Raw genomic sequence first — 20,977 nt, forward strand, 5'->3', positions numbered from 1 at the left:
CTGTTTATTTATTTATTTTTACATTTAAACATCCTTTTATTTTTATTTTTTGTAATAGTGAGAAAATGAATCCAGTTAATTTGGGCATTTTGCTTTTTGTCCAAGCACATCTCCATTCAACAAATTATGCCTAGCCTGTCCTAATTGCCCATTACATTGATCAGTAGCTGATTGGTCACCAAACTCGTCTTACCTCTTTATTGGCTGTTTGCCTTTGTGACTGATGGACACAGGTGGTGGTGATTAGAGTCGATTGAGAAAGCAATAGGTGGTTGTTTGTGTCCTGGTTTGTTTGTGGTGAGTCCTTTAATATGCTGAATTGTTTCAATTGCAATTCTGTGTACAATATACAGTGTACTTACTCACTGACACCATCATAGCAATGGGAACTCTCTCTCACACACACTGACTGTACATAACACACTCCCGCCAATATATTGACATGGGGCACTTAAGGTAATGATAAACCACAGCGAATGCAAAGCATTATTCTTGTGGGATAAACTTCTGGTAGCCTATATACCGTTTACTGTTCACTATTGAAATCCCACAACGTCATCCCAGCCGTCTGCTAATCCAACCAAAAAGATGGTCTGAATGTGCTTGTCTTATGTTTACAAAAATAAGTCCATTATTGCCACCAGCAAATAATTCTTAATTAACAAGTATCATTCCTCGTGCCCCTGTAACATCTGTACAGCTATTCGTCGCTGCTGCCATGGCAACCTTTTTTCTATTTTTTTATCCCCCCCCCCCCCCCCCCCCCCCACACACACACACACACACACCATCCCACCACCCCCCGGATTTGAGTTCTGTTTGGGGTTCTAAAAAAAACTCAAATTGCAGTGCCGTGCGCGTAGTTATGTGGACAATTTGGAATCAATGAACCTTGGATTCGGTTTTTGTTTTAGAATGAAAAATGGATCTGCAGCTGAAACAGTTCCCCCCCAGTAGCATAGACTGCGTGCTGCAAATCCCCATAGGCTCCCTTACCTACGAAGGTGCAACACCGTACTGCTCACCGATCGTGATATGCATTGACCCAGTCATTAGAAACTCCGCTTCTTATTCAGACAAAATCATTGCGCAGTTGTTGTTGTTTTTTTATACCACACAATCAGAAATAAATAGACTGGTCTGGCTAAAAGTTTTGCAAGGTCAGAATTACACTTGCTCTCTACGGTGTTCAAAACGGCAACTGAGACCCGTTAATTTACAGTGAACGGGAGAGAGTGCGTTCTCACAGGCAGCTGCTGGACCTCTCGAGGAGGAACGGTAAACAGCTCCGCTCTGTGAGCATAGAACTGCGCAGGATCTTCGCTTGCAGAACTGCACCTGGGAAAGAAGATTTGGATTAACAGATGAACTGAATTAACTATACACCGCGCACGCACTCCACCGGACCGTTCACTCTTTGCGCTTGCTTTGAAATAAAGGACGCGTAGTGTGTCGACACTGGGATTTTACAACGAAGATGGGTGTTTGTGGATATTTGACTGTGTCTTGGAAGTGCCTAGTGGTTCTGACGTTTAGGCTTCTGTTTCTTCTACCTGCAGGTCTACCTGTCCGTAGTCAAGGAGATTCCCAACCCGATAACAAAGTGATGGAAAATATAACCGTCAGACAAGGCGAGACAGTCTTCCTCACGTAAGTGTTATACCTACTCATTTTCTCTCTCTCCCGGTTACAAGCGTTTGAAAAGTAACCCATGAAACTAGTTTGCTTTACTAATTAAAAGTCGCAAACCAAAGCGTGTTTAATGTAGGGGAAAATACATCGACTCGGTGGTTTTCACCGTCATGTGCATGTGTCATTGAGGTGGATTCCAGGGGATTAGCCTTGAAGACACTTCATTCTGAGGCAATAACACTTGACAGTTGTTAACAAGGAACTCCTGATGATCATTGTTGTGTAACAGCGCTGAACTAAGGTGGTCACGGTCCAAATCTTCAGGGACAGGAAAGTTCCCATATGACGGCAGTGAATCTCAACACAAGCAGTGAGGATGTAAATGTTGTAGTCTTCAGGGGAGGTAAAAAGAGATGAGAAATACTGTAGCGGTCGTTGGGAAACAATCTTAGGCGTGTCAGTGGAACAGCAATATAGAGGAATGGATAACGGTACTTTAAAATTGTATGTTTAAATTGGGAGCACCGATACCACACGCAAATACTGTTGATTTATGTCATGCATAGCTGTTCAATCCTGACCTGGTTTTAGTGATGACCCCTACGGACAGGACAACATGGCCTAAAGATAATTTCTCCAGCCAAAAAATAAGGATGATTTTTGAGCAACCTCAATTAAACTCAAGATCCCCTGTTGAATTGATTACAGTGGCTTTTATGCCTTCAGAATGACCTTTCAGAAAGGCCCTTGTGAATGGCAAGCAGCAATCTAATGGTAATACTTATCTGTATTGCATAATGAGGACTTGTGAAGTATTTTGCCTTCAAGATCATTGTAATCATTTTTAGTTTTATGTCCAATATTTTTTAATTTTTAATGTATTATTTGTTGGATTACTGATTCTCGGACATGACCAAGACCATATATTTGTCTTCAGAGTTTCAGATTTTGAGTTTCAAATCAAAGTATTTTATCTCTCAGTATCATGTCCATGTGGCTGGCCTACTTTGCACTCCTGATCAAAAGTAGTGTCACACCACTGTGCTGTCACCCACTCATGTTTAAACATTTAGTACATTCTCCGCTCGTATGAATAGTATGTCACTTCAATCAAATGAATCATATCTGTTCAATATATTGACTTAATTCGAAATGCAACAATCAGAACCCTGTTCATTCATCATTAAGGTAATACTTGGCAATTGAGTTGAATATTAGATGTGGCTGCATCAGAGGCATCTGTGGACCCAGCTGTGCGTTCATGAGTCAGGTGGCTGAACGGTTAGGGAATCGGGCTAGTAATCAGAAGGTTGCCAGTTCGATTCCCGGCTGTGCCAAAAAAATGACGTTGTGTCCTTGGGCAAGGCACTTCACCCTACTTGCCTCGGGGGGAATGTCCCTGTACTTGCTGTAAGTCGCTCTGGATAAGAGCGTCTGCTAAATTACTACAGTTAGGTCCACAGTTAGGTCCATGAGAGTCAAGAGGCCAGACTTCTATTTCACGAAGGAAGAGACATGCAATTGTGACAACAATTGTGGCAGCCTGCCTACAGTATCGTACATTAGGTCCTTGTTTCAGAGCTGGGCTTTTGAAAACCTTGCAATGTGTCTCTGACGTTGTTGTGATTCGACTTTGCAGATGCTTTTCTCTCCTATATGAAGATTCTTCCCCACTCCTACAGTTGTTTGCCTAAATTTCGTCAGTTGGTCGGAAGAGTGTAATGAATAATTCAGAACCTATTAGTAATCGATGCGTGCCATTATTGGTCAATTACCCGGCGAGACTCGCTCCTGAATGACCAACAGAGCATCAGTTAGTCGGCCTATCAGGTGTGCATGATTAGGGATTATGCAAATGAGGTAGTGATTTGGATGTCATGATTTGCAGAGGAAAGACGAAATTGCGAAAGATGTCTAAGTGGACAAGTGATACAAGTTCAGCACCTGTGAACAGCGAGGTACAGTCCACAGTGTTTCTACAGTGAACTGTAGCTGGCTTCGGTGAACCACTTGACAGTTTTATCATCAGATCTATAATCCAAGTTCGGAGACTAGAGAATAGAGTCGCTCATCCTGTCAACAAATCTTAATTGTGGGGTTGCCTTCAGTTGAGGAAAGCTGAGAGTAGCTATTTTCATATGTCAGTTGTCCTGCTGTTTTCCCCTCGATGGATAGCGGGAGGAGAGGTGTGAGTCACAAAAAATAACTCGTACTTCAGATGGATTCTGGTTGTTGAGGCTACACCACTGATCTAGACGAGGGGAAAGCTCATGACCTGATCCATTTCATGATCATAACGATGTTGTAGAAGGGGCATGGCCAAACACCATCCTTCTCCTCTCAGATACTTCCCAACACTGTCATAGTTTGGGGAAATATGACACTATTTATTTCCACCACCATGAAGGTGATTGTCTATTGCATTCACCCTATTGCTGCAAAGCGATACCATTGTCATTTTTTTCCTTTCATTATAAAATAGCAATGCAGGAATGGGTCCCTGGACCTGACAGCATATGACAAGAGGAGGTGAAAACAGGAGCTGTTTTGCTCTGAGAAACCTACTGTATGTTTTCTTTACTGGATGTGACATCTCGCCTATTGTCATATCCTTTTTTCTTAGTTGAGATCAAATCTACACTATTTCTTTGTATTTTTGGGGGGTTTGGTACAGTCAGGCAGGAGATTTAAGAATAGAGAAATGAGTGGCTTATGAAAACGTTTGTCCTTGGAAGAGTCGTTTCGGATTATTATTTCCTTTGAACGGTCAGTTGGGCTAGTTTTGTGGAAGGCTGAACATGAATAATGACGTGGGATTTCCAACTGTACTATCCCTCACATGTTTTGATATAATCTTTTCTCGGTCCTGAAGCACTTGTCCCTCTTGTTGATGTCTAGACTGTTTCTTTTTCTCACCCTCCCCAAAAACACAGCTACTGGACTGAATCAAAGCTTTCCAATCTTCCAGAGTCTCTCTCGCTCTCGCTCTCGCTCTCGCTCTCGCTCTCGCTCTCGCTCTCGCTCTCGCTCTCGCTCTCGCTCTCGCTCTCGCTCTCGCTCTCGCTCTCGCTCTCGCTCTCGCTCTCGCTCTCGCTCTCGCTCTCGCTCTAGCTCCTTTTAAAAGGAGACCAGCCCCTGTCTGCCACTCTGGTCTGTTTTCAACGGTTCTCATTTCAAATGCAGCTCGAATTCAGTGTTTAAATGACTCTGGGGAGCTGCAGTCCTCCACAGTCCCAGGTTTCACTCTGATGTTTGCGCATGTGCACCACTAAATGAATTATGAGGTATTTTGTGTTCGGCCCCTTGCCTGTTGCAATCTGACAGCACAGAGGTTGAGATTAACACCGGCTGTGGATGTCACCATGGTGACGAGGTTGCGCCAAGGGTGGTCTTAGTCTCTTATCTGCGTGGACAGACACCCCCAGGCCTTGCAGTCATGGGACTCATTCAATAGGGGTGGTACAATATCACCCTCACCTCGCTGATCGGCAGCTGCCTGACCCAGCTGGTGGGATTAGACGTCTGTGAGAATGTTCTGTGGTACGGATCTGTGGCGTGGCGTGGTCGGGTACCACACTCGTTTTTATAAAGTGATTTTAAAATAATTGATGTGGAGTATTTTGGTGCTTGCAGTGGTGAAGGGTATACACTTGGTGCCAGCTCTTCATTCCTGACTATGAACATTGCTTTGCCAAACCTTGTCAGCCACAAAGCTGTTAGACCCTTCTTCAAAGGGATATTCAATTTCTTCCCCAAATTACCCTGAGGGAAAGATTGAGAAGGTGATCATTTGATTTCACAGAACATTTTTAAAGATTCCCTTTGTAATTCCATTTTTCCTCACCTTGCATCATCTCTGCCAGTGTCTGTCATCTCCTGCAATTTCACAGATTGTCTTGTGAGAGGATTGGTCAACACAGACTTGGGGAGGGGAATGCAGTTATGTAGAACACAGCTCTTTTGAATGGGTCTGTGGAGTCTGAAAGGCTGTCACACTGTACTAATACACTGGATTCTCCTGTGATCCTTAATGTACTATACGGTTTATACGGTTTCATTTTTGATGGGAAGGTGAACTGGTTTTGTGTTGTCCATCAGTGATGCATTACCTGAGGTGTCTGTTTCCTTGCTGTGACCGTGAGATGGATGCTTTTCTCTGCCAGGGCAGGTGTCAATGGCCTCAGCCATCTGACTTTCATTTTCCCAGATCTGTCTGGGAGCCAAAGTACTCCCCATCTGAACCCTGGCTTGAAATCCACTACAGGTCTTTAACTGAGGAGGTTGTAGATACGACAGTAAACCACACCCTCAAAAAACACACTGGACGCTAGGCGGTATTACCCCACCCCGCCAAAGAGCAAAAAGAGGATAATCACAAAAAAAAAAATCCAATCACCAACTTTTGAAGTCATTAACTCCTCAGGGTTTGGAATTTGAAATGTTACGTTCTTTAATGGGGTTATGTCATTCCCAGGGGCATGTTGACCAAACACGGTCACTGTCATAATTGGCTAGCTACCTCATGACACCTTTGCATGATATCATTCCTTTGATGCAGTCCAGAGGAGTGGTTTGGCTCTGCCCTGGTTACTGCTTAGAATAAATTGCATTTTTCTTTTCTTCTTTTAAGAAAACTGGCACCAGTGTTCGACTTCTGCTGTCAGAACAAACGGTAACATTCGTCATAAAGGAACCCTTTCGTAAAGCCATTATGAAATGAATGGTGGGGATGTGGAAACAATGGTTTTCTGGCAAATAATTGACTCTATTGACCATATGTGCCGGGGGGGCTGCTTACATGCACACGTCTGCTTTATTGTTGATTGAAATAATCTCATATGTCCTGTGGATTACACGACTCTGGGACATTCACTAAGGTTTGCTGTCCTATGATTTCACCACCAGCTCACCACATTTTGCTTTCCAGGAAACAAATGTAATTGTGTGAGCGATTTGAAAAATACCCTTGTAAAAAATGTTCTCTTCTTTTAAGAAATCATGTACTGTAAGGATTGTGGATTGTGCAGATTGATGTGCATGCTCCAAAAGCTAAAACAACCGTCAACGTTTGTGTCTGAAATGTGACAGACAGGCTTGTTTTTTATGCAGATCATTATTATTATTATTGAGATCAATTCCAGAAAGTGTATCACTTTAGATCTGAACTGTTCCTTGAGAGTTGCTGTACTGTTGGTTTCCAGACCTGATAAGAAATTATCGAGTTCAGCTTGTCAACCGGCTAGTTACAGGACAGAAGCTTTCTGGTGCTGGGGAGCCCTGCTCTAGATACTGCTCCAAAAGATATCACGAAGCGACAGTATTGGCAGCCTTGATAACTCGCTGTAAATACCTCCTGTCAAGTCTGGAAGCTACCTTACATTTCCAACCTTGTGTATCTAGCGGCGGTTCGCTACGCCAGTTTAAAAATACCCTCAAGCAGGCTAAACGAAGCGCAAGATCTGGCAACGATGCAGAATACGCCGGTAAAAAAAAGAAAGGCGTGTCAATTTGCCACGTCAGCGTGGTGAAAGGGTGTCAGAGCGTCCTCCTAGCGCAGGTAAGGGGTTAAGAGAGCATGTGCAGCTGGTAGTCCATCTTTCTAAGCTGGGTTCTGGACTTCTGCCCAGGTATTAGTGGGCCTGTTGCCTTGGGGATGAGTGGGGGGAAGGTGAAGGGGGGGGAGGGGGGATAATGTGCTTAAGAGGTTCACGGGCTCGCCTCTCATTCACCAGTAGGATGATAACTTTTGAAAGGCACACAGGAGTGTGTGGAGAAAGGTATACAACTTGAGATGCACACACATAAGTCTACACACACACACACATAGTGTATTTACCTACTCAGATTAGCAGGGGATTGGCTAGTCTGAGAGACAGGCGGGAAGGTAATCCTGAAAATAAGGGCTGCACTGTCTGCACAAAATACCCTAACAGTGCATTGTTCTCTGCTTTAAACAGCAACATTAAACAGCCACACTTTACATTACGGTTACGTTAACAATCATGCAACGACGATATAGGAAGACCCATAGTAAAAACACAATAGGGACAAAGGAAATAATATGACATGTAATTGAATGGGATTGTGTCAGCAGTATAGGTTATTAAAAAAGTATAAGGAGGCCCAGTAGGGGGAGTAGGTGTAGTTGAACACACACACACACACACTTATGGTACACACACACTGACAACAAAGAGCCACCTGCAGTGGTGGTGCAGCAGTTCACCTGCTTGTGAGCTCCACACTCATCTATAATTAAGCAGGTTATGGATCGAAGTTTTCTCTCTTCCTGCCGTACTCATGTTATAATTTGTTGAACACATCAAAACGGCAAACTTCCGCCCATAACCATGCCCATCACTGCTCTCCAGAGTCACACACAACAAGATAATTTGGATTCCCGACGGTCACCTGAGGAAAGTGTCACAGACACTTAAGGAGCAATGTTTGGGGTCCATCCGTGTATGAGAGGAAACCGGATGGCATTTAAGACATTATCTCCTCTAAAATGACATTGACATGCAGCTCTCTTGGCAACTAGCAAGCTAGAGAATTCCCCACACTGTGGAGACGAGTAAGATACTGAGGGTCTTATCTTTTTAACCTGTGCGGGGTTAGAATTTTGAATGCTGGGTACTGGCCTTGATGACAGGCTCATGCATGATCGCTTGAGTCTAATCCTCCAGTATACATGGATTTCTGTGACCTCTGAATTCTATTGTTAAATTGTCCCACTTTAGTGATATCTGAATAGAGAAGTTCACGCATCAGGCTTTTAAATTACTGTAAATATGTAGACGTGTTTCGAGTACATGTTCTTCGGTTATATTCAGAAGCGAAGAGAGATACAACTTGTATATATGTACATATTGTGCCTGCGGTTATGTTTGTGTGTTGGTAAAATCCACATATATGATATTATTCTCTATCTGGGCCAAATATTTGCATTGAATGTGTTAAAGGCAGAAACATGCCACATTCAGTTTCAGACATTGTTCCTGGAATACTTGGTTGCTGGTCTTGTTTACTGTTTGTCAATTATTGCCAGTGGTAACCTACAGTTTTGGTGAAATATTATAAGAAAAGTACCACGTATGTGGGTTATAAACAGTAAATCTGTTCTGATCGCCCGTTATTGTCTCCTACAGAAATATGTATTCTAAACATTGGCATGTAAATTCAAGATTTATAGTTGCTAAACTGTACATGCCGTTTTTTGGCAACCAGTCAGTTTTCAGTGTGAAGATGGCACAGGCTGTAACCCTCTTGAGAAATAGTCGGACTAAGAGTTCAGGTTGTGCAAAGTGCATCTTGGAGCGTCAAGTTTATCCCCTCCACCTTTATGCACTCTGGAAAGGCCTCAAATCCACCCTCCCCCTTCCTTCTATGTGGTATTATATTATAATAAGAATAATAATTATGAATTTTATTTCCTATTACACACACTTCACTGTAATAAAAAAAAAAATGGTGCAAACTATGCTAAGGTATACGAGCGGTTTCTTCCTCTCTGCCATATTTGAGCTAATTAGTCCCCTCAGTCCGTGCCAGCAAAGTCTTTTTGTAGAGTCAAGTGTCTTTCAAGTCCCTGGGAAAGCTGGGTGGCAAAGACGAGATTTGACAACCGAAGAATCAATCTGGGAATTTCCACATCACAGAGGCCCTCGAGGCGGGCGACGGCAGATAAAAACGTCGTTGTCTGATGAGGATGATGAAGACCCAGGTGTTCCTGCCGCGCGCCTCTAATCAGCGAGGTCTCCTGGATGGAAACCTCCGGTGCTGTCCCACGCCGCCTGCCGATGAAAGCCGTCTTTGTTCACTAATCAATGAGCAGGAGTTCCTGAGCCAGATCTGCAGCCTCTGCATGGGGGGAGGGGAGGGTGGGGGGGAGGGTGGGGGGGAGGGTGGGGGGGAGGGAGTGTGGCTCGGCAGAATGTTTCAAACTTTTGAAGATGTCGAGTCGAAAGGGATGAATTTCAGTACGCTTTAAACATTCAGCCTTTCTTATCGATTGTCCTCTGCGGGGATTATTGACGAGTTCAAGCCGACCAATTTAGTTCCTTCACTAATATGTACATATATTTTTTCTTTTTTTCCTATTTATTTACTCTGCCATCAGCATGTATCAGCCATAACCTTGTTTTAATGTAAAAAAATACAAACACTACCGTTAAAACAGTTGATTAAACAGTTTTTGTCTAATACTGTCTACATTCCCACATTAACTAACATGTCAGCACAACAGTGTTATTATTAAATGATCCTGTGGGTGCTTATGGCTAGCAGTGTAGCTTAATGTACAAACTATATTTTATACAGTATATCAACACTACTTAATCCCTATGGAAAGCTCTCAGATCTATAAAAATATAAATATATAACTCAGTTCGAGTTTCTCCGCATCGGAATCCAAAAACTCAGCTACTCATTTATTGTAGAAAGAAAATGCAATTTTGATTTTATCTTTTTTATGTTTTTCCACCACAACTAAGGACAGGCTTTTTCTTTTTCTTTCTTTTCCAGAGACTATAAAACAAAGGGTTTTAGAGCTGTGTGGTTTGGTCTTCTGTGCCTGGTACGGTACCAGTGAAGGCGGAGTGTGTTTGTGTATTCTTCCATGGAAGATCAGGAAGGTTTCCTAACATCTCAGCCAGATCCAACTTGCTTCATGTAAATCTTTGCCGGTCCACAGCCAATGTTGGTGTGATTTGGGATGTGCCAAAGGATTGTCTCTCACCTGCTCATCCTCGCTGCCTGGTCTGAACTTTGAATATTTATAAGTTGCATCTCTGTGTGTGTGTGTGTGTGTGTGTGTGTGTGTGTGTGTGTGTGTGTGTGTGTGTGTGTGTGAGTGTGAGTGTGAGTGTGAGTGTGAGTGTGAGTGTGAGTGTGAGTGTGAGTGTGAGTGTGAGTGTGAGTGTGAGTGTGAGTGTGAGTGTGAGTGTGAGTGTGTGTGTACTTTCTCCACACACAAGGGGGCGGTGGGGTCTTATTTGTTGTGAGTCTATCCATCAATAAGAAAATGTAATTCGTACTTCATCCCCTGAACACAAATGGAAATTAACTATCATGGAAAAATCCAGTTCATGGGCGATTTGAGTTGAACAAGGTACTGTATACCCATGTGACACTGCTTGGTTTCCTCTTGAAGGTGAAGTGTTTTATTTTTCTTTCTGCTTCTGCGGCTGCGTACATAATAACCCTTTTTGCTCAGTCTTGCTCAGTAGTGAGGGCTAACATACGTCCTACCGCCAGTTTAGCCAAGCTGGTCGCAAACAGTCCACTCAATGCGTGAATCCAGTTCAGAATGTAAATACGACAGCTCCCGGTGTATTCGTTGCTGTGCTTTTGGTACGATTATTTTCTTCTACTGTAAACCCAGTTCACATGACAACAAGAAGCCTAATTAAAGCTGTTCTAATGTGAAGTATACATGTATTCAACGAATGTACTTAAAGGAAGAAAGTAAGGGTCAATTAAGCCATTACAGTGTAGCGAGGACCCTTATTTGCACACTTGTGCAATTACAGACCTTTGCTGCTCAATTATTGTACAATTCGTTGTTGCCATGTTTTTGGGGGCATACATGTACAGTAATTATTTATATTATTATTTATGTATGATAAATAAAATATATTTGCCACTTAATGACCATGGAAATATAATGGCTTTCACATAAAAAAAAAAAATCTTCTCTCCTCGATGAGCTAAAAATTCTCTGTGTTGAATGTTTGATAAATACACGTTTGATAAATACGCAATGCCTTTGACCCTGTAGCTGTCTTTCAGCGTGTGTGTGTGTGCGTGTGTATTCGCCTGACATGTTTTTCAAAAGACAGACTGGAGATCAATGGCTACAGGGCTTTAAGCATGACCAGATACACTAAGCCAATTAGTGCCTGCCTGACTTTGCTGATATCAATGATAATTGAAGAAGAAAACCATCTTCACTTGACTAGTGACCAGTGAACTGAAATTAGAGTGTCTTGGGACTGTAAACTATTGCAGTTAGATTTTATCTTTCATAACATTCAACTCAGTGAGCTTGAGGGATCTGAAGCGAGTTCACAACCAAGAATATAGATGGGACGTGACCCATCTGCCTCTTGTATTTGCTTTATAAGTAGACAGAAAAACATGAGGTCATTCTAAACACCGAAAACTGTTAGCACATGGCAAGCAACAGCTATGTAGAAGGCATAGAAAACAAAATCTAGAAAAGATAGAATAGGAACAAATAAAAAAATATTGCGAGGTGCTTTGCGAAAGCGTCGAAAAGTCAATCCAATATCTTCATTTATTATTTTTCCTGTTTAATTGAGAGAAGCAGAGGCCATCACTTTTAATAAGGTATGATAATGCCAAACCCAGCAGAGCTGAGCCCTGCTCGACCTAACCACCTTTCTTGTCTTAGCCAATCGCCCTGTTTCAAATCCAACTGCACTTTCTGCGTCTCACCAATAAACAACACCCTTACCCTTCACGGCCCATAGCTTTTGTCTTACTTGTCAGTGGCCTGTCGACAAAAGAGAAATAAGCACCCGTTCTCCAACATGGTATCATCATTACAGCTATTTACTCACTGGGAACAAGTGGGTTATAGCATGTGGCATTTGGATTGAGTTTCAGCTACTTCAAATAAAAATACAATACAATTTCTTATTTTCTCTTGTCAGTGTCTGCCTCAGGCTGCCTCTGCCTCTACAGGAAGCAGCAAGTGCCATTTTAAGCCCGGAGCTATGTGTGTGGGCACAGGATCAACCCAAGGCGTCTGTAGTGTACCCAACACAACGCCATGAAAGCTGGAGACACATACAATCCTGTAACACTGTACCAGAAAGCAGGAACTCATACAGGGAAATGGATAAATATAGTGGAGTTGGATCTCGTTAACACTGCATAAAAATAGCAAAGCTGGGTGCCTTCACACTTAGAAAAGTATTAAGGCACTCAAAGGACTTTATTTTTATTTTTATAAAAATGCAAAATATGGTACAGCACTTGCGTCAAGGATGAAAATGAATGAATTAACTGAAATGTTGTCTCAGTATGATAAATTATTAGCATAATACAGTAATTCTGCTTGCAAGTTCCCTGCCTTTTTCAATCATTGTTCTGACAGGTTTTTTTTGGGAATATAGGATATAGAATGATTCAGTGTGGACATTTTGAACTTCAATCGATTTTTTGTTGGGAAACCAATGTGTTTTTAATCCCTAATTGAGTTCAGCTTGCCTAGATACAATTTACCTACCGACCTACAGTATAACTGTGGAAACTCGTTGCAACAAAGTTGAGGAAAAAACACTTAAGAGATACGATTAAGGCCAACAACTGCTTTCTGAACAGTACTGGTTTTGACAAGCAGCTAGGGCAGGGCAAAGCCTCTGGCTGAGGAAGCTCAAGTCTGTTGCTCTAAAAGCATAACAAGCGAACGCTTTTCAGCAATCGGGTCCTATCAGAAGGATGTTGTGGAGCTTTGTGGGAAGAATGATATATTTTGGAGTACAATGGAGTCAGACTGCATTCTGCATATTGGAAGTAACCTCAGAGTGGGGGAGGAACTCGCCCTTCTAACTCACATATTGCGTTTGAGTTTAGTTGTCTGCCTGTACTATCGTAAAAAAACAAAACATGGTTTGATCCTTGCATTTCCCTAGCCTGCTTTGTTTGTGAGGGCTCTGAAACAAGTATACTGCGTGTAGATCTTTTAGAGCCAATCCATGACCTGTATTCAGAAGTGACTTCTCATCTTCTTTAAAAGGCCTGTCGCTGGCTGGTCTCTCCCCTGGTGTCATCCTGCGCGCTGTAAGACCGTATCACTCCTCGTGTAACAAGGCTGTAGGACCATATCACTCCTCGTGTAACAAGGCTGTAGGACCGTATCACTCCTCGTGTAACAAGGCTATAGGACCGTATCAATCCTCGTGTAACAAGGCTGTAGGACTGTATCACTCCTCGTGTAACAAGGCTGTAGGACCGTATCACTCCTCGTGTAACAAGGCTGAAGGACTGTATCACTCCTTGTGTAACAAGGCTGTAGGACCGTATCACTCCCATGTAACAAGGCTATAGGACCGTATCACTCCTCATGTAACAAGGCCAGGGCGCTCTGTCTTACATTTCAAGCCTATGGGCCTTAATGGGATGAAATGAAGGGTCGACATATAAAAGGGTAGAATTTACATTTGTAGACATGATATTCTGTGAAATTATTAGGGAGTGCTGTCATCTTGGAGAGAAAATCCCAACACATACTTCATCTAGCAAGGCCCCCCCCCACAGAGATGAGGTCATCCGGGAAGTAATTTTCATGATTTTCTTGTAGAAGTGTCTTCACTTAACTTAATATAAAGAGTTCTCTGGATTCATCACCTCAAAGCTAATTGGCAGAGAATGGCAGATCATTAGTGTTTACTCTGTGCTTGTAGACAGCTTCATGTACAGTATAGGCTATCTGAGCGCAATTTCTCATATGTATGTATGAAACTGGCATTGGGTAATAATGTCATATTTGCATTTAACATTCACTGTGTTGTTTGTCATTGGCTTTTATTAAATTTGCATTGAGTGGACTGGTGGCATTCAGCTGAACGAAATTGCATTCGATTGTACAAATGAAATACATTTCCACTAGGAAGTTGTGGATTTTTTTGTTTATATAAAGGAAATATATAAATATAACTGATTTGCTTTCACTTGCGGTGCAGATGACACACATTTGGCATTTTCCATGCAAACATAACTAGCAGTGCCGTCATGCCAGTGAAGGACAAATCAACCTACTATTCAAGTCTGTTGATGACGCTTTAAATACTGTTTGAAAAACAGCTGTATTTTCTGATTGCATCTTCTGATTCATCTGCCAAGGCAGTCGCAGACAGTCGAGTTTTCCCTTTACAGTAAATCAAGTGTTTTTCCTTACAGATATATACTGTAGTGTCAATACCTTCACAGTGCATTTGTAATTCATTCGGGAACTGTAGATATGTATTCAGCCATTGTATTAAGATAGGACAAGGCCCATGGAAATTGCAATAAATAAATTAATTTGGGATTGAGTGTGTAGCATTGATATTTCAGCCTGATTTCCTGTTATTGGACCTTATTTATACAGGAAAAAAACAAATATTCAGTCAGGGTTTCTTTTTCAAAGAGCCCTGATTACATAAATTAAAATAGAAGGCTGGTACTCACTCCAACGTAATCTGACAAGCAGCAAAAACGGGCCTAGCTATTCTGAGGTGGACTGATTTGTGTGTGAGATGGACTTAGTCTGAGATGACTGATTAATTGCATTGGCACGTTTTAAGATGTGGCTGAAAATAGGCTGAATATACCGTATTTTTGTTCCAAAATGTGGGTTCCAACTTGTAAAGTGGTGATAGTTTCACTTCACATTAGTTTCAGCGCGTTGCAGGTTATCAAATGAAGGTAAGCTCATGTTCTCCCTGTGTTAAAACTATAGTTTTGGCTTCCCTCTTATGATTTTTTTTTCTCTTTTTTCTTCATAGTCCTCTGTGATTTCACCCAATTGATGGAAACACTTCAAACTGATGAAATGAATGGTAAATCAAAGGTTTGAGTTGAAGCAATTGAGCCTCTAATAACTCTTAATTAATAAGCCCCTGTCATGTTTTAATGGTTCAAGTCCGAAAGCAAAAGCAATTGAAGTTTGCGCCTGGGAGGAAGGTTCAAGCACTACAATGATTTTGTACATATTTTCAAACGCTTTATGAAGCAACCATTCACTCTGGGAGGTGAAGCGCACAAATGGAATTTGTTCAGTTCATCAATCCTCAGTTGTTTGTCATTCCTTTTACAATTGGTCTAGGATCAAAGTAAATACATTTGAAGGCTAATGCAGTTTGTGGTATTTCTAGAAATGTTATACAGTAAGCTCCAAAAGTCATTGGACGTTGACTTTTTATTTGGTGTTCTGGTTCTGTGCTTTTGAACTGTGCATGACAGATTGTCATATCCAGAAGGTGTAAAATGTCAGTTTTAGTTTGAGGGTATTTGTGTGCTTGTCGAACAAACTGTGAAATGATGAAACATATTTCCCCTATTGTAGGGTATTAAAAGTCGTTTTAGACAATGTCCAATGAAACAGTTCCATTTAATGTTTGCAGATTGTATATGCTTTGCATGCAATGCAAGGGCTGTCTAATATCTGCAGTCCATGGACATATCACTAGAAACTGGATGTCTTCGACAGGAAGTGTTCTTCCAGTGAGTCACTTCAAGGATTGTGAGGCATCCATATTCAACAACCGCTTGGTTTGGGGCATTTTACTTTACAGCTTCCTCTTCAGCATATGCCAAATTGAGTTCACTCTAGAATCAGGAAGGATAAGATACGTTCCGTCCACAGTACTTAGTTCCAGCGGTCTTCAAGCGCAACTAAAACTGGTTACTACGGCTTGAGAGTTGTTTGCAAATCACAGTCCGCCTTCTGAGTTTCTTTGCTGGGTGTGATAGTATATTGATAGTATTCTGACTAATGTTTTACTTCCTTGGTCTGGCAGGTCTTTTTACATGTCAGCTCACCAGTGTTTTTGCCTGATCCTGATCTGAAGAGATCTGAAGTCTTGATGTGCATGGAAAATACGCTCGAAATGAACGAATACCTTTCAAGTTTTTCCAAAATGTCCAAAGAGCTTGAAGACAGACTCAAAATGGCTAAATATGTGGCCATTTTTGTGCTCACCGTTATCCATACGTTTCCATGTGGTTCTTTACGATTCGTTTAGATTTGTAGTACAGGAGATATTATTATCAATCTTAATATGCTTGGATATGTCTTAATCACAATTCCACACGAGAGCTTCAGTTGTGAGCCTGTTTGGTTCTGCTTTGTGACTTCAGTAAATCAACAACTACAGCAATGATGATTACGGCATGGCAATGAGTTAATTAACACTCGTAGACATGTAAAGGCAAGTGGCAGTGAGTAAATATGTCTCTTTCTCTGAGGGATTCTTGGGGACATCAAATCCACATGACAGGGAAGTAAACAACTCACTTTGGATTATATACTGTATTAAGATGCAGCATTATTTTCTCCAGGTATGTTGGTTCATGGCAGGATAGCTGAAATTAATTTATTCTTTAAATTGCGTACATCAGCCAACTAACCTGGAAATGTGAACAGTTTGAGAAGTAAAAATGTTGTTTTACTGAATGAGCAATGCTAAAATACATTTTAATTGAACAATAGTTGCATCGCTGTTGCTTTTCAGCAAGCCTATAGACAACTTACGACTCTGGGGAAATAGTTTGTCATGGGGTTGTTGAGTGTGTTTATCTGACTCCAGATGTGTTTCTGCCATGTAAACAACTTCGACACAGAGCTCATTTTACACAGTAGCTACTAAGAGAGGAGAATAAAGGTACAAATGACCATATATGTGTTTAGGAGACACTAAGAGGTCAGCTATTTGCTTCTAACGTCTTTACAGAGGAGCGAAACCTGATTATCCAGTCCTTGAAGTTCCTTGGGAAAAATTAAGCCTGTGAATGTATCCTTTCTCTATTTTTTCTTTTAGGGTAGGCTGTTAGGAATACTTTCCTCCACACCTCACAGACATTAACCAACAGAGGGCAACCTCCAACTGCCAGGCTCCTGTTCGGTCACGAGACTGTATATTTTTATTTTTTTTATAAGGTTTATGTTTTCATAATGGCTCACACACGTTAACATGACATGAAAAATGTCCACCAATGTGTTTTCCTCTGAGTCGTTTGTTGGATACTGTTACATTGTTCTGAACCTTACAGGGATGTAGCCCCGGAACAGAGGCACTCAGAAATTCATCCGTGCCCAAACAATGAAGCCATGTAGGAGGTATTGCATATCAATAAGTGCATCTGTAATGCAATCTTTCAAATGTAGGCTGTGAAATCAATCGTTCTTCCTCTCTCCTCTCTGTTTCTCAAACAAAATCCTTATCTCCATCTCTCTCTCTCTCCTTCCCTCTCTCCCTCTCCTCCTCAATCACTCTCCCTTTCCCACGTGTATGTACTATAGAGCACAAAAACATAAGCTCATAAACCCCCAGCATTCTAGCCCATAATGCCTATAACCTGACAATCTGAAAATAAAACACTCCGCTTAAGTCAAAATGATGTCACCTGAGGCTTATGCTGTTGAGAACAAACAAAATGGCCCATGCGACAATGCTCACATGCAGGATCTCTTCAAGGATTTGCCCTTGTAACCTGCTTAGAATCTCTGTTGGGACTTAATATAATATATTAATATAGTATAATATTAATATATGAAGTATAATTTCTCGAGTTGATTGATGTGAGTGGACAGAATCAAAGTTGATTTGATTGTATCTGATTACATAGTGAACTACTTGGTGTATGTATTCCTTGTAAAGGGTTAAAAGCACCCTAGGACTCTCACATATTGCTAGTGACTGCAACACCCAGTGGGGGACTCATTCCCATGTGCTTGAAGTAGTGTTGGTCATGTATTGTGAAGCACAGTAGTGCAGGGCTTGGATATCAACATTACAAGAAGTGGCATTGTGCGTAGCAAGTACACCCGCCATCTCATTTATGCTGGCATGTCGCCCTAGCGTAGGGTTAGCAACACGGCATAGTCACCTCTGTCTGCTGTGGCCTGGGCTTTATCGCGAGGTCTCACGGACACGAACAACCCTGACGTCCATCTCCCACCTGGTCTAGCGATGGGGGACGGAGTGGGGGGCAGGCAGCCTGACAGACCGATGGGGGACGGAGGGGGCTGGGTTGGTGTGGTGGGGGGCAGGCAGCCTGACAGACCGGCTGGTTATAGGAGCTGTTTGGGATCCCTGGAGCTGCCAGCCCGCCACCCCTCTCCTCAAGGTTGGAGAAGAGAATTAACATGCGTCTGAGTACCATCCCTCTATGGAGACCCAGGTCCCTATGTACTTCTGTGTTTTAAAAAGGGTTGTATGGAGAACGGTGAGCATGTTTACTTGCACAGAATTTTCAGGTTTTTGCCTTTTTTCAGACAAAGACAACATTCCTGATTCTGTTTACGTGGAATACTGAAAATGAAGATTCAACTGATATTCCCATTTTACATAAAACCAGAATTATGATCACACATAATCACATGTCCACAACAAATTCCAAAAACCGGAAAAATGCCACATTCAGAATATGGCCGAATTCAGAATACCCAAACGGAAACCATGCAGTTTACATGACCTTATCGAATTCGGCGTATTGTCATTTTCAGAAAACGTACTCGGTGTGCCTGTGTTTGTTCAGTATGGAGAAGCCAGTCACCAGCTCTTCTTGACAGTTGATGGTCACTGATTTCGTACAAAGCGGGTGATGTTTCTTTCCTGTGTTCACGCACACCAGGCCTTCCTCTCCCTTGAGCCCCGGCGCGCCTCATTGGCTGCACAGCTGCTTCCCTCCCGAGCTTTGATCCAATGACCCTGAAGCATTGACGCAAGTGCAGCTCTCTATCCAATCATAATCAATCCTTTACGGTGATACTTGTGCCCCTGGGGCACTTGGGATATGGAGTTTTAGATAAGTGCTGCTTTCTACTTGTTGGCAGCCTCGATACAAAACAAATGGATACTTCTCAAGGGTAACCCTTTGGCATACCGGAAAGGGATGCAGAAGTTAGCAGCTTCGCCCATACAAATGGGATTGAGGCCATGTAGTTGCTGTCAGACTGCTAGACACAGGGAGAGAGAGCGCTGTGGTCGTGGGTCCTCAAAAGGACAGGTTTCGGGGGTGGTTGTTGTGATGGAAAAGCTTTAAAATGTAATGGCTGTTCTGCAGAATAGTAATCTGGAAGTGATGACCTTTGATGGCTATTTGTGCTATTTTTATTTTAAGTGATGCTTAGTCATACAGCATCAAGTGTGGGTGTGTGAGTTGAGTGCTGCAAATATGCGTACATTATTTACCATTAAATTGGTAACGCAGAATTCAGTTCAGTGCTGAATCTGTTGCGTGATCATATCAGAGAGATACACTAAAGAAACATTTTCCCTTTCATTAAAGTCAGCGTTATCTAGATGCCTCCCTGTTAGACGTATCCTCAGCCACCACTGTGGCTTTATCTAACTCACCCTTTAATGCTTCTATCGTATTGATTACCTTACACCTGGTTGCTTAACCCCCTGCTACCTCACCTCCTTCCTCCGATAACTAATATGCATATTCCCCAACCCAGAGGTTGTTTACATGAGCTGACGGCATCGTCGCTTCACTTCCTTGTCTTTTTCTATTTTTTTCACCCAGAGCCTGAATCGATGTTCATCAGTCCAGGTCTGAAGTCACTGTAAAAGGACCGACAATTGCATTGTATTGATCGCTGCCAGACTAATTTAAAACGCATATGGTATTATCAATATCTAGACCTGGTGTATATAGACTAAACCCACACAAGGTCATGAGCCTGGACCAGGGCAGCTGTTTGGCCGGACTGTGAGTGCTTGGCAGCTGAATAGATATTAATGGAGAGGACTAGAAGAGGCCGAGACGATGCGTTTACAGATGAGGTTCCAAGTTTGCTTTGTGTGTGTGTGTGTGTGTGTGTCCTCGCTATACTTTAGTGGATCATGAGGGTCATGTAGTTTTGAGAGATGAAAGGTATTCTTGGGTGAAACTTTCCTTGATGTTATATTAATTTTCCTGTAACTACATAGCAGTATGTATAGTAACAACATTGCAGTTGCATAGTAACTGCTATGTAATTATACTTCATTGTAGTTTAGAGGTATTAAGTAAGCAAGTTATTACACAAGTTAAACTTGCTATGAGACAGGTTTCATTTTCATCATCTAGCGATATTATTTTACACAAGATGAGCAAACAATAATACTAAATGAATAAGGAGAATTTAAATATATAATCCAGGCTGAGAGCAACACAGTAGCTGCTGCCAAAGGCAGGAAGGAAACCTGGCAAAAATGTCTGACTATGTAAATGCATTAGATAATAGGCTTATCAATATCACTGCCCCATCATTAAGGCAGGAGTAGACTTGACTGTAATTACAATTGTTTAATACCTTAATCACTTGCTTCAATGTGTTCTTAAGACGTGTCTATGACATTTGTAGCCTTATTCTTTCACCTGACAACCTGGCAGTGTTAAACGGTCGTGGGAACAAATAAAAACAGATACATATTAACGTAATTCGCGTGTCGCACTGGCAACGTAAATCAAATAGATAGGCCTACTCGTCAGGGAAAACCAAAGGCTTCTCTGTTCTCCTCTCCCCTCTCCTTTCACTACACGTGTGGGGGTTGGGGGAGTTTTGAAAGGTTGAAAAAATATATTTTTTATTTAAAAAATTGAAAGTTTGACAAAATTATTTAGG

At 41.9% G+C, this 20,977-nt stretch overlaps 1 protein-coding gene across 4 annotated transcripts in view; it reads left to right on the top strand.

The window, feature by feature from the left end:
• ntm (neurotrimin) overlaps positions 1-20,977 on the top strand; it is a 183,666-nt gene that overhangs the window by 124,688 nt on the left and 38,001 nt on the right. For 2 of the 4 annotated variants that reach the window (XM_062453235.1, XM_062453238.1), the window contains exon 1: positions 1,008-1,650. In XM_062453235.1, the coding sequence (XP_062309219.1) occupies positions 1,478-1,650 (173 nt within the window). In that variant the 5' untranslated portion in view covers positions 1,008-1,477. Of the gene's footprint in view, positions 1-1,007; positions 1,651-20,977 lie in introns of those variants that run through there. The other 2 variants (XM_062453236.1, XM_062453237.1) reach the window with 2 other exon arrangements.

The sequence above is a fragment of the Osmerus eperlanus genome, chromosome 27, assembly GCF_963692335.1.
Source record: "Osmerus eperlanus chromosome 27, fOsmEpe2.1, whole genome shotgun sequence".
NCBI classification, from domain to species: Eukaryota; Metazoa; Chordata; class Actinopteri; order Osmeriformes; family Osmeridae; genus Osmerus; species Osmerus eperlanus.